The sequence below is a fragment of the Cupressus sempervirens genome, chromosome 3 (assembly GCF_028749045.1).
Source record: "Cupressus sempervirens isolate cs-2001-9-10 chromosome 3, ASM2874904v1, whole genome shotgun sequence".
NCBI classification, from domain to species: Eukaryota; Viridiplantae; Streptophyta; class Pinopsida; order Cupressales; family Cupressaceae; genus Cupressus; species Cupressus sempervirens.
The window spans coordinates 383,959,097-383,976,366 of record NC_143120.1 but is presented as its reverse complement, the minus strand read 5'-3'; the positions used below and the strand labels follow the sequence as shown (position 1 = coordinate 383,976,366).

Here is a 17,270-nt window from a genome sequence, read left to right as displayed (position 1 = left end):
AATTGAATTGAGAGATAAATATGGAGGAGTTCAGTTTTTTTTAAGTTACATGGCATGGTAAATCAAATGCCATTGAATTGAGCTTGGTCATCATCAGTGTTGTTCAAAAATTGCCTAATCTTGGTGAATGTGATTAAGTCAGCCCTGGAGTTCTTCTCAGCAGTATTGGCATTGTATGCTAAATGTTATGACATAATGTCAAAAGTTAGAAATATTAGTATTTGTTAGAGCTATAGCCAGGCAGGGTTATTACATGATGGATTTGTCATTGTAACTCAAATCCCAAATTTTTCATGGATCCAATATCATTGGAAGATGTTTTCATCTTCATGTTGCGGCGCACTCTTCAAGTTATGTTAGAACTTCTTTGAAGGATAGAGACATTCGTCGAGAAGATATGCTTCAAATCCAAGGAAGCAGTAATTCATTTGGTCTCCACTTTCCCAGTGGCTGGCCTACAACTTGAGTTCGTGTGGGAATTCGCCAAACACTTTGCTTCAAAAAAAAAAAAAAAAGAGAGTTAAAGGTGCTAATGGAAAGTTGTTCTGAGTTTACATCCGGACACTATCAAGAAGGTTTTCAAAGTGTCAGAGATTCCAGAATGTGCCAATCTACAAACGAGAATTCACGACAACTCGAACGAGAAAAAACTTGATCACATCAGGTTTTCAAATGACAACTAGAAACTCATCTAAGAGGATGCAATGGTGCAGAATACAAGAATCCCCGATCTCGCAAGCATCGCCAAGTACAAGGCCCTTCAGAGCAATACCTAGGATTGTTTCAACTCTCTTCCGTCTTCTTCCTTCTTTAGTTTTCATGTTTGTAGTTGGAGAGAATGAATTGCATGAAAATATGTAATTATATGTAATTCGATTACATCTCCTTATGACATGCAATCCAATAATTTCTCTCACCTAGTTTAATCAGGTCAACGTTGGTTGAGTTCCACCCACTTTTTCCTCCACTTTTTTCTCAACTCCTTTGCCTATATAAAAGAGTGCCCTTTCATTGCAAAAATCATCTTTTGTAGTATGCAAGAAAGCTTTGCCAAACTTGTGCAAGCATAACTTTGATTGTGTAGTACCAATTTGGGAGAAAAGTGAATAAAAGAAGCAATTGCATTCAAAGCTTTGAATGGAAGCAATTGTGATAGAGAAAACCAGAAGCTTTGACTTAATTTGTGCCTATTGTCTTTGATACATGTTATTATTGTGTGTTTAATCATAGATCATAGTGAGTTGAGAAACAATTAGAGCTGGAGCTTTGAATGGGAGTGGTTGTGGTAATACATAGTCTAGAAGCTTTGATTGTAGCTTGTATTGTCATCTTAATTCACAAAAATAATTAGAATTCCTACTTCTAGAAGTCTTTGCACCCCAATGATAGAGGTTATTCTTATAGAATAGATTAAAATGGGATCTAGAGCTAAACTGATATGCTTTCAATCAGCCTTTGAGTTGGTGTTGGTTTATTGGTATCATCATTTCCAGCTATTAGATAGAAGTGTAGTTAGATATTTCATCTTTCCCATTACTCGCTCCGTAGGTAAGTGGATTCTTTCCTGAAAGTTAAGAGGAAAGAATATTGGTAATACGCTTTCAAAATCTCTCAACTTCTTGCTTACCTTGAATTGATCCAAGGAATGGTGAGAACGGGGAGCCTTCCCATTAAGGTAGGAGAGTTTGTCTCATACCCTGTGGCTGGTCTACCTGTTTTGCGATTGGATTTTAACAAACTATCGGTTGCAAAATATTTACCCAAAAAAGGGACAATATAAGTTATATGATCTTTTCATATTTATGACACAAAATAAATCATGATAAGAATTTTATATTTTTGTGGAGACCAAGGTAATACTTGTAGAGAACATCTACTATGGGTGTTGGGTTCTTTAATTAAGAATTCAAAGATCAGATGACATTCATTTGAATTTCAAGTCTCTCTAAAGGAGGACTTAGAGACTAAGAGGGAATTCTATATGAATGTTGAGATTCTAACTTGGAATCTAGTGAGAGATTCGTTATGAATCTCTAGAGACAATATATATACTGTAGTGGTCAATCATATGCAAATGTTAGAGATAAGAGACTTGGTTAGAGGTGGGATCTCTCCCAAGTAGTGTTGCAAAGAACATAACCAGAGATCCCAAAGAGGCCTTAGGAAGGGCGTTCTTCATATGACAATTGCCTAATCAAGAAATTATTCTCTTAGAGGGTAGGTGATTTGAGAAGAGTTCCTTTTGAGGGATTAGGAGGGGTTAGTAAGGGGTAATATTTAGATTGATATACAATTAGCTTAATATTTCTAGCATGTTTTGGATTTTAATATATATTTTTCTATGATGTATTAACGATTTGTTGCAGGTTCTGGCATTCATTCCTTAAGCTAGAAGAGGGGACATCACAGTGGTAGCAGAGCATGATCTTGTCATCCTAGAGGCAAAGAAAAATATATTGGACCTAACTGATAATAATGTATCTAACAATATGCAATTTAACCTTGGTTGGAATAAGAACATAAGAAAAAAAGAAAAAAAAGTGAGACATGCTATCATCAAATTTTCGTTTGATAGAATCTAAAATGATACCACCATGAAATGATCCAAGACCAAGTCAATGAAGTCTAGAGAAGATCTTGTCCAAAATCAAAACATACAATTCAATTAGTAAACAATAAGAAGAAAATATATAATTGCTTGAGGACAAGCAATAGTTGGGAAGGGTGGACTGTCATGTCCCCATTCTGAAATAAATTAAACAAATAATAATGATTACATAAGAATAAATAATAAATACATTTTAATAAGATACAAACATAAAATAATAACTATAAGAATCTACACAAGATTGGAAAGAACAACTAACTCCACATGCATAAAATTATATCAAGGTGCAATCAATCACACTTATTATACAACTTGAGTTGAGAAGACAATGCTTGTTAGAGGCAGATATAAGAGCATTAAACTGTTGACATAAGGATATTAAGACAATGAAATATAATATAAAAAGTTATAATTAGAAAATGTGACATGAAGTTCTATAAGTAACTAGCAATCACAATGTTAGCAGTGCTCATGAACACTACTAAATTATGAATATTTATTGATTCGAAATGAAATAATTAAGATGGACTTGACAATTAGATGGAGTTCTCTAAGGTATAAGCCACTAAATATTAAATAGCAAATATACTATACCTGGATTGTTTATTAACTACGCATGCTCATACAATGAAACATTCTCATTGCAAATAATCAGATGTGTGATTATCAACTAAATAAACAATCATTTCCTTAAAAGTAGTAGTGACTATGATGATTAATTAAGAAGACATGATCATTACTAAGGGGCAGCAACACTTGGTGTAATGTGTCTCTTCATTGTCTTTCAGAGATATAAAAGCAGACCACCGATGGGAGGGAAGGATGTAATAAGAAGAAAAATGAAGAGAATGGAATTATATTTAAATAGAGTGACATGCAGGAGGTTGATTGGTCCAGAATAGAGAAATATCAATATACATAAGAGTGTTTCCTACCTTCTTGGTGCTGTGCCATTATTGAAAGAGTATTGCCATTCTTGCACTAGCAATCAATCATCAACCGGAGCCTTAAGATTCGAAATACATATACAGTCAGCAATAACAGAGGTTTAGAACAAGATTTATATTTCAGTCAATAGCCAATAACATATAATAGACATTGCAAATTCTACATCAGATAAGCAGTCAAACTTGGTTAATCAATGACAGCGTAATTTACACATCTTATAAAAAATTACTCATATATAAATTATAATCTCAGATCACTAATAATTACTATTCGTATATGCACACAAATTCATATCAGGAACAATAATCAGTAAATATTATTTATATATTTTCAGGTTAGAATAATTATCTAGAATCAACATTATTTATACATATAAACAAAGGCAGCCGTCACTACTCTATACTGTGATTAATAAATATATGATCATAAAGTAAGTGCCAATAAAGAATGGAGACATATTGACCATAACGGCTAGTCACTATATATAACAGTTTCATATCCCCCTGAATTTTATAAATATATAAGAAAGTAAGGCTAAAAACAGAGTAAAGAGACATGGCAATCAACGGGACACTATAAGTTATATGATCCTTCCATTATAATGACACAAAATAAATCATAGTAAGAATTTTATATTTTTGTGGAGACCAAAGTAATACTGGTAGAGAACATCTACTATGGGTGTTGGGTTCTTTAATTAAGAATTCAAAGATCAGAGGACATTCGTTTGAATGTCGAGTCTCTCTAAAGGAGGCCTCAGAGACTAAGAGGGCATTCTATATGGATGTCGATATTCTAACTTGGAATCTAGAGAGAGATCTGTTATGAATCTCTAGAGACAATATATATATATATATATATATAAAATCTAGTGGTCAATCATATGCATGCCAAAGATAAGAGACTTGGTTAGAGGTGGGATCTCTACCAAGTAGTGTTGCAAAGAGCATAATCATAGATCCCAAAGAGACCTTAGGAGGGGCGTTCTTTATAGGACGATTGCCTAATCGAGAAGTAATGCTCTTAGAGGGTTAGGTGATTTGAGAAGAGTCCCTTTCGACGGGTTAGGAGCGGTTAGTAAAGGATAATATTTAGATTGATATACAATTAGCTCAAAATTTCTAACATGCTTTGGATTTTAATATATATATTTCAAATGTACTAACGATTCGTTGCAGGTTCCAGCATTCATTCCTTAAGCTAGAAGAGGGGACATTACATATTAGTTTCTCTGTCAGTTATCTTTTACGGTTCATGCAAGAATCAAGGATGTGTCGTTGGAAAGTAGCAAAGAGGGTACTGCGATATATCCATATTACAATGAGTCATGCTTTGGAATATTAAAAAAATGATCAATTAATCTGAATAGGGTATACAAATGTAGATTATGTAACATCTATCGATGATTGAGAATCTACATTAGAATTTGTTTTGTTCTTGGGATCAGATTCTATATCTTGGGGTTTGTTATTTAGGTTAGTGTTTGTTGTTTGTTTGTTTGTGTATTTATGGAACTTAAAGAGTTCTAGGCTTGTGATATTTTACATATATAAATATCTTCATCTTGATACAAATTATATGCTGTATGGCATATTTTGATACCATTGACCTACTTTTAGTCATCTGTGTACATGAATATGATTTATTTCTTTCTCATTGATGGCCCAACTAAAGTATTTGGCAAAGACGAAATCTAAGTAGGTTTCTTTCTTGCATAGCTTACTATTCAGTCAAGTTGGTAGGATGTTCTCGAAAATATTCCAAATAAGAAATCTGCACTTTTGTCTCCATCATCCAGTAGGAATATCAAACGTGGGTAGAATATAATTGCTTAAGTGTTCTGTATTTTCACCACTTGAAATGGCTTAGCAACTTAATCAAATTTAGGAGGAGCTGCTTGAGAAGCCATAGGACTAGATTTAAAAAGAATTGCTTTAGAGCTCAAAGGATATGAAATTGGTTCAGTCACAACTTTCTCTTTTCCTTCAACTTTTTCCATTTCTTTCTTGTTTTTTTGGTTCTACATATACATGAAAATGAGTGAGTGATTGTTTAGATCATTCAGTATCTCATCATAGTCAAAGTTGTATTCAACATCTAGTATTCTAGAGTTGCCATACAGTTATGATTATGATTTTCATGAAATATAGACTAAATATAGACAAGAGGAGATGCTTCAGTATCTGAGCTAGAGGAGGTGGAAAACCAGGCTTGCTATTATTATTTTTAGGAACATAATTTCTTTTTTGAGGAGCTTGGCACTATTGAGTTAGAACACCCTTGGGCATTTCTCTTTATAATAGTCATGTCATTTGCTACAATCTACAAGATAGATCAATCGAACTCTGCACGAGAGGCTGATTGAATCCCCTTTAATCTTAATCTTCCTCACATTTGATCATATTGTCTTCTTACTCAATAGCTTGATCTTGTGATTCAGACAAATAAGTCTACAAACTTGTCTTGTTAAGGAAATAAGTATTTTTGGAAGAGCATTGATGAAAAAATATAACAAGTTACTTAGAACTAAAGGCATGTGTAGTATAGAGGCATGAAACCGAAGCCAACAATGAATTCTGGTTGAAGGCAATGAATTCTGGGAAAAGAAAGTGCCGAAACCAGAATAAAGTGGAACTATCTAGAATCCAATTTTTGAAGAGAAGTGGGCAGTGATTGTGGTCGGTTGCTCATTGATTTAGTATGCTCTCCATACCGAAGACCCAATACATAGGAGTGTCAGATACAGGGGGTGAGAGGGTCCCTATTATTATTTAATGAGCCAAGCCCCTGGCACTATATAATTCGAGAGTAGGCTCTGAAACAGGAGGAATACTATTTATAAGGCGACTAAACCTGGCAATGAACTTTCCCATTGGCCCATAGTATTTTTTCTTGCTATTTGAGATTTGAGCTAGCAAAGTATAACCATCCTCTACATGTTTGAACCTTGACTAAAAACTTGGTATATGCGGTTTCCAATTGGTAATTCAACCACTCTCAAGATGATGGAACCAATCTGCAACAGTTGCAACCTAAGTTTTGACAAAATGTTGGATTGCTATATCTTTGCGTGCAGTTCCTACCAACCCAAAATCTTGCATATAATCATGAAGGTTAACAAATGTTCATCTGGATGCTAGGTATTGCTAGTTTAAAATCAGGGGAAAATCCTTGCTTGATTTGTTCAAGAATCATTATTTGCAGCTAGGGCCAAGGGCCAATACAGTTTCCATAAGGTAGGCATGGTGAAGTTTGGCACGCTTTTGATGATGTGCAACTGTCCAAAGCTTGAAGAATATCCTTTTCTATATTAAAGAATTGGAAGCCCTTTTGCTCTTGGGGAGAGTATAAGTATAGTTATATGATGACATTAAGAATTCATAAAAGGATACATTTCAGTTGCTTTTCTTTGTGAACTTTTTGTAAATGCTTTTCACTAGAATTGCTCAGTTCTACAATGTTGATTGTGGGGATGAGGAGTATCAGTCTCGTAGAAGCAATGCCAACTTTTCTTTCATCCTCATCTTAATAGTAGCAATTTCTCTCCAATATTTTGGGCTTACCTTTTAATAAAAAATATTTTTTCTCAAGCTACTTACAATGTCCTTTGATCAACTTCTAACCAATTCAAACTTGATTGTAAAATAGGATCATTGACACATATGGTCTTTTATTTGTAGAAAATGAATTGATGCTTCTTTTGCCCCATAATGGTGGCTAAAATCCATTGGCCTTTAATTTGCTCCCTTTGGGATACCAAAAAATCATAGTTGCATGGGTACTTGTACCCATACCCCTGGGACGTATACCAGGTACTGGCATGCATATCTCACATCGAGTACTTAGTGGGATACTCAGTGGAGAGCATCAAAGCTAAGGACCTTGATTAAGATTTTTGATTCAGTTTATTGTTTATGTATCAACTTACTGCATATCAAGCTCATTTCAGTATGTAATCACTAATCAATTTGAAACTTTAATCAAATGATTGTATGACACTTCAATATGTGTACTTAATCTTCAAAGTTAATGTTTGGCAGTAAACTTTATCAGTGTTCTTGTTTTGAAAACTCAATGTCATGATATTTTCAGATTTTCTATAAAATATTAAATTGTATTAAGAAATGGTGGACCAAAATTACCCTATCTTCTATTTTGATAAAATAGCTGTACCTGTACCTGTTCCTGTCTCCAAAGTACCCAAGTGCCCTTGTCTCCATGCAACCTTGCAAAAAATGTATTGCAAGCTAAAACCTTCCTTCAAATTAGATGGGGAAGTTCCCTTGTAAGGTAAAAACTTATGTAGATAACCTAGAACATTATACCATGACAGAATCTTTCGCTTTTCATAATATACTTGTAGTTAAAATTTAAACTAAAATTTTCGTTACAAACAACACGCATACACCACACTCATGGTCATATAACACATTGTATGTCATCTTTTATGTGGTAATTTGTTTCAAAATAAATTGTGTTCAAATTTTTTGACAGCACAGCGGGTACAGCTTTCAACTAGCCAAACTAGCATTGACATGATATTTGTTCAAATATCTTGAAACTTAAAAACGTTCGTAACATTTATCATTTCCTTTATGAGTTCAACTTTAATCTTATTAGGAGAAACTGTAATTGCTTTCCCTTACAGAAATAATTTCGCTTGAATTATCATTATATTTGTAGTAATCCTTATTATAGGTTTTGATTACTTATTGCTTTTCATTTCCTTGTAAAACCTTCCAAGGTCTATCAGGAATATAATTTTCTCCGTTTAAAAGCATATTGTAATTTTGTAATGGAATCATTGTAAAGCATATTTCTAAGATTTTCTGTAATGCTTCTTCATGACTTTTGTCTATAACCAAGGTGCTTCAGAACTATTTTTGTTCATCTTGACGGATTAAGAAAAATCACTGGTTCTAACTTTCTGTTGTTTGCAGCTGGTCATTATAGGTTGCACATATCATGTAATCGGTTTGTACAACCTACAACACATTTATGGAGTCCCTTGTCCAAGAGCCATAAGAAGAATGTTTTTTCTTTTCTCAGTTCGACTTGTTATCTACAAGAGTTCAAGCTTCATAGAAGAGACAATCAGTGTACCAATTGTGGGCTAAGAAAAGGTGAACAGCATGGGGTGGATTTTGTGTCTCTCACCTCTTTAAATTATAATGCAGAAAAGAGGCAGCCATCTGAGATGGAAAGACATTCTAGCAACTCTTTTTTGTTGAGCAAATATTTGGATGCAAGCAAGGATGATTTATGGGAGAGATCTATGGGTCAAATTTGTGCAAACATGGCAGGGCGAAGGATTTTTCTATCATTATCTTCATTATGCTTATCTTCACTGCTTACAGTATGTGCAAATGCTGCATCAGCTAAAATAGATCAAAAGCCCTCTTATGATGAAAGACGTTTACTTGAGCAAAATAAGCGCATTCAAAATGCAAACGGTGCTCCTCAAGACTTTCCAAACTTTATCAGAGAAGGTAATGCTCAATAATACCCATGATTTGACTGGTGGCACTAACTCGACACAGAGAAACAGACTGTTGTTTCTCTCTGCGTTCTTGAGAAGAAAGAAATCAAACTGAATTAAGATGTGTGAAGTTCTTTTAAAATCTGATGCTCAAATTTTATATCTATTTTACAAAGCATTGTATTAGATTAAATTTCAGAAAGAGAACTGGTTTTGTTATTAGAAAAGATTTTACTGTTTATGTGAGATGAAATCTGAGTGAAGAGAAAAGGAAATATATTCCTGTACTTGTTTGTGATATCTATGGAAAAGGAAAGTAAAGTCTCGTCTATCCTTTCTCAATCTGTTACAAATGAGTGGGGGAGAAATAAAAAAAGATCTTCCACTCCCATAGATGGTACAGCCCGGCAGCTTATTGCAAAAGGTTAAAAAATGTGAATCTCTGGATCCATATTTCATACATATTTTTTTGTACATAACCTTATGCTGTTGCCAGTATATATGGACACATAGACCATCTATCATGTGCAGTGTGTAGCTAATTAAATAATTTAGACCAGTCTTTAAACCAAGCATGATGAAATATGTTGGCAAAACGTTGGTATGATTTGTTGGTAGCACTCCCAGAGTCATGATTATATGTCTTTGGTATCCATTGTGTTTCTACAACTTGTTGAAACTTGTTGTAGAAATTATTCACTCTTGTAGTTGAATGGATTTCAGCATTCAGGTTATCCATGGCTTAACTTTAACACTAAATAGTAGCTATGAAACTGACTTATGCTGGTTGCATTTATTGAGAACTACATCATTCTGATTTGTACTTATGCTAAGATTATGATGACCTTTTCTGTATATTCATCTTCTCCCCTTTAAGAAACATGTTTCTTGATTTACATTATCAACTGTTGGTGTTTTTCTTCTAGTTAACTTATAAGGATGAGAGAGTTCTGCTTATGGCATTAGAGGCTGATTGCAAAGTTTCATTGGATTAAATTCAGGTTTTGATGTGAAGGTTGTAACATCTGATAACTATGTCAAGTGCGACTCAGGGCTTATCTATTGGGACATTCAAGAAGGTGAAGGTGACTTCCCCAAGTCCGGTCAGCAGGTCCATTATTTGATTTTCCAGTACTGCACTTTTTATTGGACTTCTTTTTATTTTTTCCAATCACTTGTTTCCTATATTTCAGGTCAAACTTAATTAAATCTAGTTTCAAGATATACACCTTCAGTGTTAGGAAATTTAATCCTTAGTCCTAATCTCTACCACTTACCACTTACCACCTTAGTTTTATATTGTTTTACATTCATTAATAGGTGCTTTCCTTCCTAACTTATGGATTATGGGCGTTTGCTTGCAAGAAGATTTCTGAGTTGTTTTTCCTGTGTACATATAATGTAGGGCTCACCAAAATTTCGAACAAAAAGTTAAAAATCTAGCAAATTTAAAGAACACCCAAAATATCATCTCAGTTCGGTATGAAATTCAAATGGGAAAGGGCATAAGATTTTTTCAATTACAATAATTAAAAGTATGATTTTAATTAGGGTTTTCAGAATTTTCATGATTTTTTCTTTTTTAAGCTTATTGTTATTTTATAGGCATTTGTCTCTGTCTCATTGCATGGATTGAGTCAATAGTGATGTAAGCAATTTTGGAGACGTTTTTGTTCGTGTGACTTCTTTTAGGTTTTAAAATGCATTATAGGATGGGTGGATTCATTGTTCGTAGATCTATAGTCCCCTGCAATTGCTGTTATAAATTTGTAGTAGGCTATTTATGTACTAGAGATTTGTCAATATCAAATATGTATTGTGGAACTTTAGGATATAGTTATAAAGGGAGATTACATTATGCACTGGGGGTGTTTTTTCCCAAAACTGCAGTTTGGAATCCTACGAGTCTTGCCAACTCAATGCTGGAATATCCAACTGGTTATGGCCAACATGATGGGATTGATCGATAAAACCAAATCCCCTACACTTCTAGCTCTGCAAGGCCAAGGTGGGTGTACCTAATCCTGAACAAATCACTTGAGTCCAAGATACTTATAGCATATTGGTTAGAATGTGAATGCAATGAAAGTTTCCCAAGTGGCAAGGATTATAGAATTTTTTTGACTTCCTCAAATAAGTACAACTTTTAATGATAACTTTAAAATATGAATACTTCGAACTTGTAGGTCCTGACTTAAGAACACAATTAATGATTGTATAACTTGTTAAAGTATTTGGAATGAAAAGATATTATGAATTGTAAAAAATGAGTGGATATATCAACTTTCAAAGGACAAATACAGAATGGTTGCCAGCATATGGATTAGAAACTATGAGCAAATTAATGACCAGTGCCAGAATTCGAAGAAAGTGATAGAGTCAATATTACAAATTTTAATGTACAAGTTTATGATTTCTTATATATTTAAATTATAAACAATCTAATTACCAAGATATGATGAATCAATTATACTTAGGCATATTCAAACTAGTGTAAATTGCTTTTTAACTCACACGGAGACAAAATAGACACAAAGATGGAAACAATTTAGTATTTCACAATATCTGTGATCATCAAGTTTGAAAAGCTATAATTGATTCTGTCCACTTATTCTGATAATAAATTATTTACAGAAAATAAAAAATTGATCACAAAGAATGAACTATATAATATTTTGATTCTAAAGCTTTAAATAAAATAAAAACTCTTACTGATTAGATAAAATTGCATTGAAAACACTCAGTGATGGTGCCCTATTCGTTGCAATTCAATCCCAAACAGCATTAAAATTTTGCCCAATAATGCAACACCTAGCAACTTGGTTCAATCATTTGATTTTTGCCAATCAAAAATTAGCTAAGTTACCGATGCATTTGGAAATAGGGCAGATGTGGGTGCAGATGCATTAGGATGCTGCCAGGAATCTTGCTCCCCTCCTACGGATGTGCACGGGATGCTTGGGAGAGCATCCAGAGAGAATCCGTTGAGCATCCAGGAGCATCCCGTGAGCATCCAACCATTTTGAGTGCCCAATCACTTAAGTGACTTATTAAAACATGTGTTTAATAGGTTTTTATTATTATATTTTTTCTCCTATTTACCTCACAACCCTAAAACGACCCCATAAGAGGCCATTCATTGCCATTCATTCTCATATTGCTGTTATTTCAATTTGATTATGCTAATTGCTACAGAATGGTTTATTTTTTAATATTTCTTGTATTTCTTTGCATACATAAATTAGAGTATATATATATAGAAATATATATTTATGTATGGACGCACCCAAATGCATCCAAAATCCCCCCAAAAAAAATCCGCGCATCTGCGCATCAGCACCCCGCACTTGCATCAGCATTAGAACCAGCATCGGCAACTTAGGAAAATAGTATATCACAAGTGCTTAAGAAATTTAAGAATGCCCAAAATTTAGAAAATATTGTAGATGAATTGTATCCTTCCCTTGATTTTCAATTTGTATTTATAAGAGGATGAAGGGTGTCGGTTGCTTGTCCAAGCATCACACCCTTCTATAACAAATAACTAATTGGAAAATCTATGCTAAGTTATGCTTATGGACAAACTTTATAACATGGTTTGTCAAACACATTATTAGAAATGTCACCCAACTCATCCAGTCTTGGGTATTAAATTACGTGACGGCCTTGAGGAGGGACACGCAGTTAGTTTGTGGAAATCTGGAGATTGCTCGTATATCCTCCTCCTTTTCCAAGATATTGTTCTTCAACCCTTTAATAATATTCTTAATTGCTGACGCCTCCATCTTCCCCTGCAGATCACCGTATTAGAGCAGAAGCTTTTAACGTTGTGAAATCGGGAGATGTTTGATTTCATTCAATCCACCGACTCCATGCTTGTCTCCAAACCTGCGACAAACACACAATCACCAATCAGACACATAATTAAAAGGAAATGAAAGCCGTAAATCTTCTTGTACTCTTTCCTGATGGATGAATAATAGTCTCCAAACAGACACTTGGAGATGTCACCATATAAATAACTTCATCGTGAAAAGGTGCCACTGCTGTATAAAATCTATTACTTTGATGATTTCATTTTTTCAAAGTTAAATATAGAAGATGCAATACTCTTCTATAATGGAAGTATTTTACATCGTGAGGGCATGGAGGACATCACTGAAATCTTGTTATCATGAAGCGATTATTAAGACTTTTGAAAAAAAATAAAATAAAAAACATCCTGTCATATTAGATGGCGATAATTACTCCCATCTTCTTCAACGCCTGACGCCTCTTACTATATGCCCTGTGATGTGAATTGCTTCGTTCGCTGCTTGTCTTATCTGGGTTTTTAACTTTTTACGAATAGATTTTAGATGGCAATCTTTCTTTCCAAATTTTTTGATTTCATCTTTATTGGCTGTTTGTTCAAGATGATATGTCGACTTTGAATGATATCTTTCTGCTCTGCATACAGATTCGTTAGAATATTTTCTGAATCCCATGCCAGAAAATTGATAATCAGACTTGCTGCAGATGTTACAAGGAAAAAACATTTCATCTCCCTTTGATGAAATCTGTATATCCATCTATGCATGGTTAACACTGTACAAATTTCTGTAGTCTCATCTTGTGTAATCCATAAAGTAGATGCAAAAATATGGTAGCCTGATATCAGTTTTTACATGTAAACAAGTATCATCATTAAAAATAGTCTGGGGATTCTGCCATAAGTATGCTCAAGAACGCCTGAATCATTTCCAGATCTTACCTGTCTGATGAAATCTTGCCAATGAAATGCCCCTATCACACACTGTGCCTATATTTCGAAAACTTAATGTCCCCTGCCTCTGCTGTATATTTCAGCGAGTTCCACATCAGATGCATATTTATCCATTCCTTATAGTTTTTAGAAAAATGAAGTAATGGTATCTGCAGATAGGTGAATCAAATTGAGCTATTTAAATGTTAAAACAGTATGGACCGTAGAATTATCTCATGGAATGTAATATCTCAAATAGTGATTAAGGCTTACATATGATGAACAACATAACTCAAGGATATGGGAATCATATATTAACTCTAATCTAAATAAAAGTATAAAATGAGATGCATGATAAGAACATCAGAAAAGATATACAAATGGGGGCTCAAAATTTTGGAAATTCTAGATCCATCAGTGGCTCTTGCTGGTGACACATGCCCCTTGTGGGGTATGATGAGTATCCCAGCTATCTCTGGGTGAAGCAGACCAGTGAAAACAAAACAAACAACAATAAATAGTTCACACAATAATATCAATAGAAATTTAAAAATAAGTATGAAAGAAAATGGGTAAGAAAAAGAAAACCCTGTGAAAGCTGTATTGGAAAAATGGCTTCAAGTGCTGTCTGTGTACTGGGAAATCCTGCATGCGTCCATCCGCATCCTACAAAAAATAAGAATGTTCTCCAGCCTTTTCAAAAATGATAAACGGTCCTAACCACAAGGCCTCAAACTTTCCATGTTTGCCTTTTTCCTGATCCTTGGCATTCCATTTTAGAACCCAATCTCCCACTTTGAAAGACCTTTTCTGAGTTCTTTTGCCATGAAGAGACTTTACTTGTTGTTGTTTATTAATATTTTTCTCTTGTGCATCCTCCTGATTCCATCTAGTTCAACCAGCGCATTCAATCTATTTTTCATAAAATCAATATCATCTAATTGTTCTTCAGTAATGAACTTGTAAACTAGAAGTAAATTGTTAAGAGGAAGTCTTGCTTCCTTGCCATAGACTAAATTAAAAGGAGAGACTGGTAGACTTTTTCACAGTGATCTTGTCCACCCATAATGCCAAATTTAACTTAGAGTCCCAAGCATGCTTGTTGTTGTTCAACATCCTTTTGATAATCTTTAGAATATTTTTGTTGCTGGACTTAGCTTGTCCGTTTCCCTTTAGGATGGTAAGGAGATGAATATGACATGGTTATACCATATTTTCTGCAAAAGTCAGTAAATTTGTTAGATCAAAAACACATCCCATTATCCGCTATAATCTTCCGAGGGACCCTGAACTTGGTTAGAATATTCTCTATAAGGAACTTGATCACGACTTTTCTCATAGATTGCTGGTTAGGTATGGCCTTTACCCATTTGGTGAAATAGTCAGTCGCTACTAGGATCTAACTATGACCTCCACTTGATTTGTCACCAATTTCCCCAATGAAGTCAATTCCCCACATTTGGAATGGTTCCTTTGCTTGTAACGTCCTTAATGGAAGGGCACCATCATATTTTAGTTTGCCTGAAAATATTTGACATGCTTCACATTTTCATACATTTGCATGACAGTCCTTAAAAAGTTGGGGCCAGCAATAACGTGCTCGCAAAATTTTATGTGCCATGGTTCTTGCTGTTAAGTGACCACCACATACTCCTTCATGCATATCTTTAAGAATGACTTCAGATTGAGATATATCTAAACAAAAAAGTAGAACACCATCTTGGTTCTTCCAATACAAATCTCGTTGAATAAGAACATACTTTGCGGCTTGTAACTTAATGGTCCTTTTCTAATTATCATTTAGATTATAAAATTTACAGTTCATATGCCTTAGATAATAAACTATATTAGTGTACCAAGGACACTTTTCGATACTACTCAGTGTGGTCACTAGTGATCTGATTAACTTGTACAGCTTCTAAATTCGATTATGCCATGAGCTTAGCTATTCCTTGTCCTCTAACCAGTTTTGTAATTTTAATTTCTATGTTGAATTCTTGAATTTGGTTCATCCATCTATATCTTCTTCTTGTAGTCTCAGATTGTCTAAAGATATCTTTGATAGCTGCATTAGGCACATAGGCAATGATTTCAGCTCGAACCAAGTAAGGTCTAAAAGACTTGACCGCTTTAACAAGGGCATAGGCTTGCTTCTCATTGATATTGTAATTAAGTTCGGTGGCCTGTAAGCTTTTACTAAAAAAAGCAATTGGCTCCTCATGACCTTCTTCATTCTTTTGTAGCATCACAGTAGCTATGGTATGATAAGAGGCAAATGAGAAGATTTAGAGGGGTTTCTTAAAATCAAGAGATTTAAGAATGGGAGCTTCCTTGATAGCTGTCTTTATTTTTGCAAATGCCTCTATAGGTTTATTATTCCATGCTATTTTTGCTCCTTTCTTAAGCATTTTAGTGATTGGTTTAATAATTTCAGCGAAGTTAGAAACAAACCTTCTCACAAAATTAATCTGTCCGAAAAAAGATTAGATGCCCTTAACTATTTTAGGGATTTGAATGTTGTCAATGGCGGCTACTCTTTCGAGATCTATCCTTACGCCTTCTTTAGAGACAATATGTCCTAAGAGTTTTCCTTCTGTGACTCCAAAATGACATTTCTTAGGATTAAGGGAAATTCCATACTCAAGGGCTCTTATAAAAATTTTCTCCAAGTTTTTGCAATGGTCTTCTGCCCTTTTAGAGTAAGCAGTAAGATCATCTTGATAAACTACCATAATCAAATCAATTAATCCATCAAAAGCAACATCCATTGCTCTTTGAAAAGTAGCCCTAACGTTGGTTAAACCAGAGGGCATTCTAGCATAGACATATGTACCCTAAGGAGTTGTGAATGTTGTTTTATACTGTTTAGATTTTCTGACTTTAGCTTGATTATGCTCGAAGAATCTATCCATCGTAGACAATATTTGTTTTCTAGTTACCTTTTGTAATAGGATTTCCATATTCGGCAAAGCATAATCGTCTTTCAAAGATGATATATTTAAGTTTCTAAAATCTACACAACCTAATATCATTGTTCTTCTTTCTAACTGGAACTAGGTTAGAAACCCAAGTTGAATGTCTGATGGGTTTAATGATATCGACATCCCTCAACTTAATCAACTCCTTCATTTTTGGGGCTAAAGTTGGGTTAATAGGTCTCTGCCTCTGCCTAAAGGGTTTAGCATTGGACTTCAAGGGTATCTCATGTTGGAATAAATCTTCCCGATAAGCTTTCAACTTGTCATAGCTCCAGGCGAAAAACATGCCTATATTTTCTTAATAGGGAAATCAAATCAGACCTAATTTTGGATAGTTTCTTTCCTATGTAAACATTTTTAGGAGAGTGTTCATTTACTAAGTTAATTTCTTCGATGTTATTTTGAATTTTAGCCGACTTGCTAGGTTTTAAACTTTCTCTTTCATCAAAACCTCTTTAAAGCTCTACCAAACCTTTAAAATTTTTATTAGTTTTCAATTGAACTATTTCCTTA

General features: G+C 34.2%; 1 protein-coding gene across 2 annotated transcripts in view; it reads left to right on the top strand.

Moving 5' to 3' along the window:
• Positions 1-17,270, top strand: part of LOC149566615 (FKBP-like peptidyl-prolyl cis-trans isomerase family protein) — a 98,307-nt gene that overhangs the window by 38,760 nt on the left and 42,277 nt on the right. For both annotated transcript variants that reach the window (XM_089819912.1, XM_089819913.1), the window contains exons 2-3: positions 8,497-9,045; positions 10,037-10,146. In XM_089819912.1, the coding sequence (XP_089676038.1) occupies positions 8,497-9,045; positions 10,037-10,146 (659 nt within the window). The remainder of the gene's footprint in view (positions 1-8,496; positions 9,046-10,036; positions 10,147-17,270) is intronic.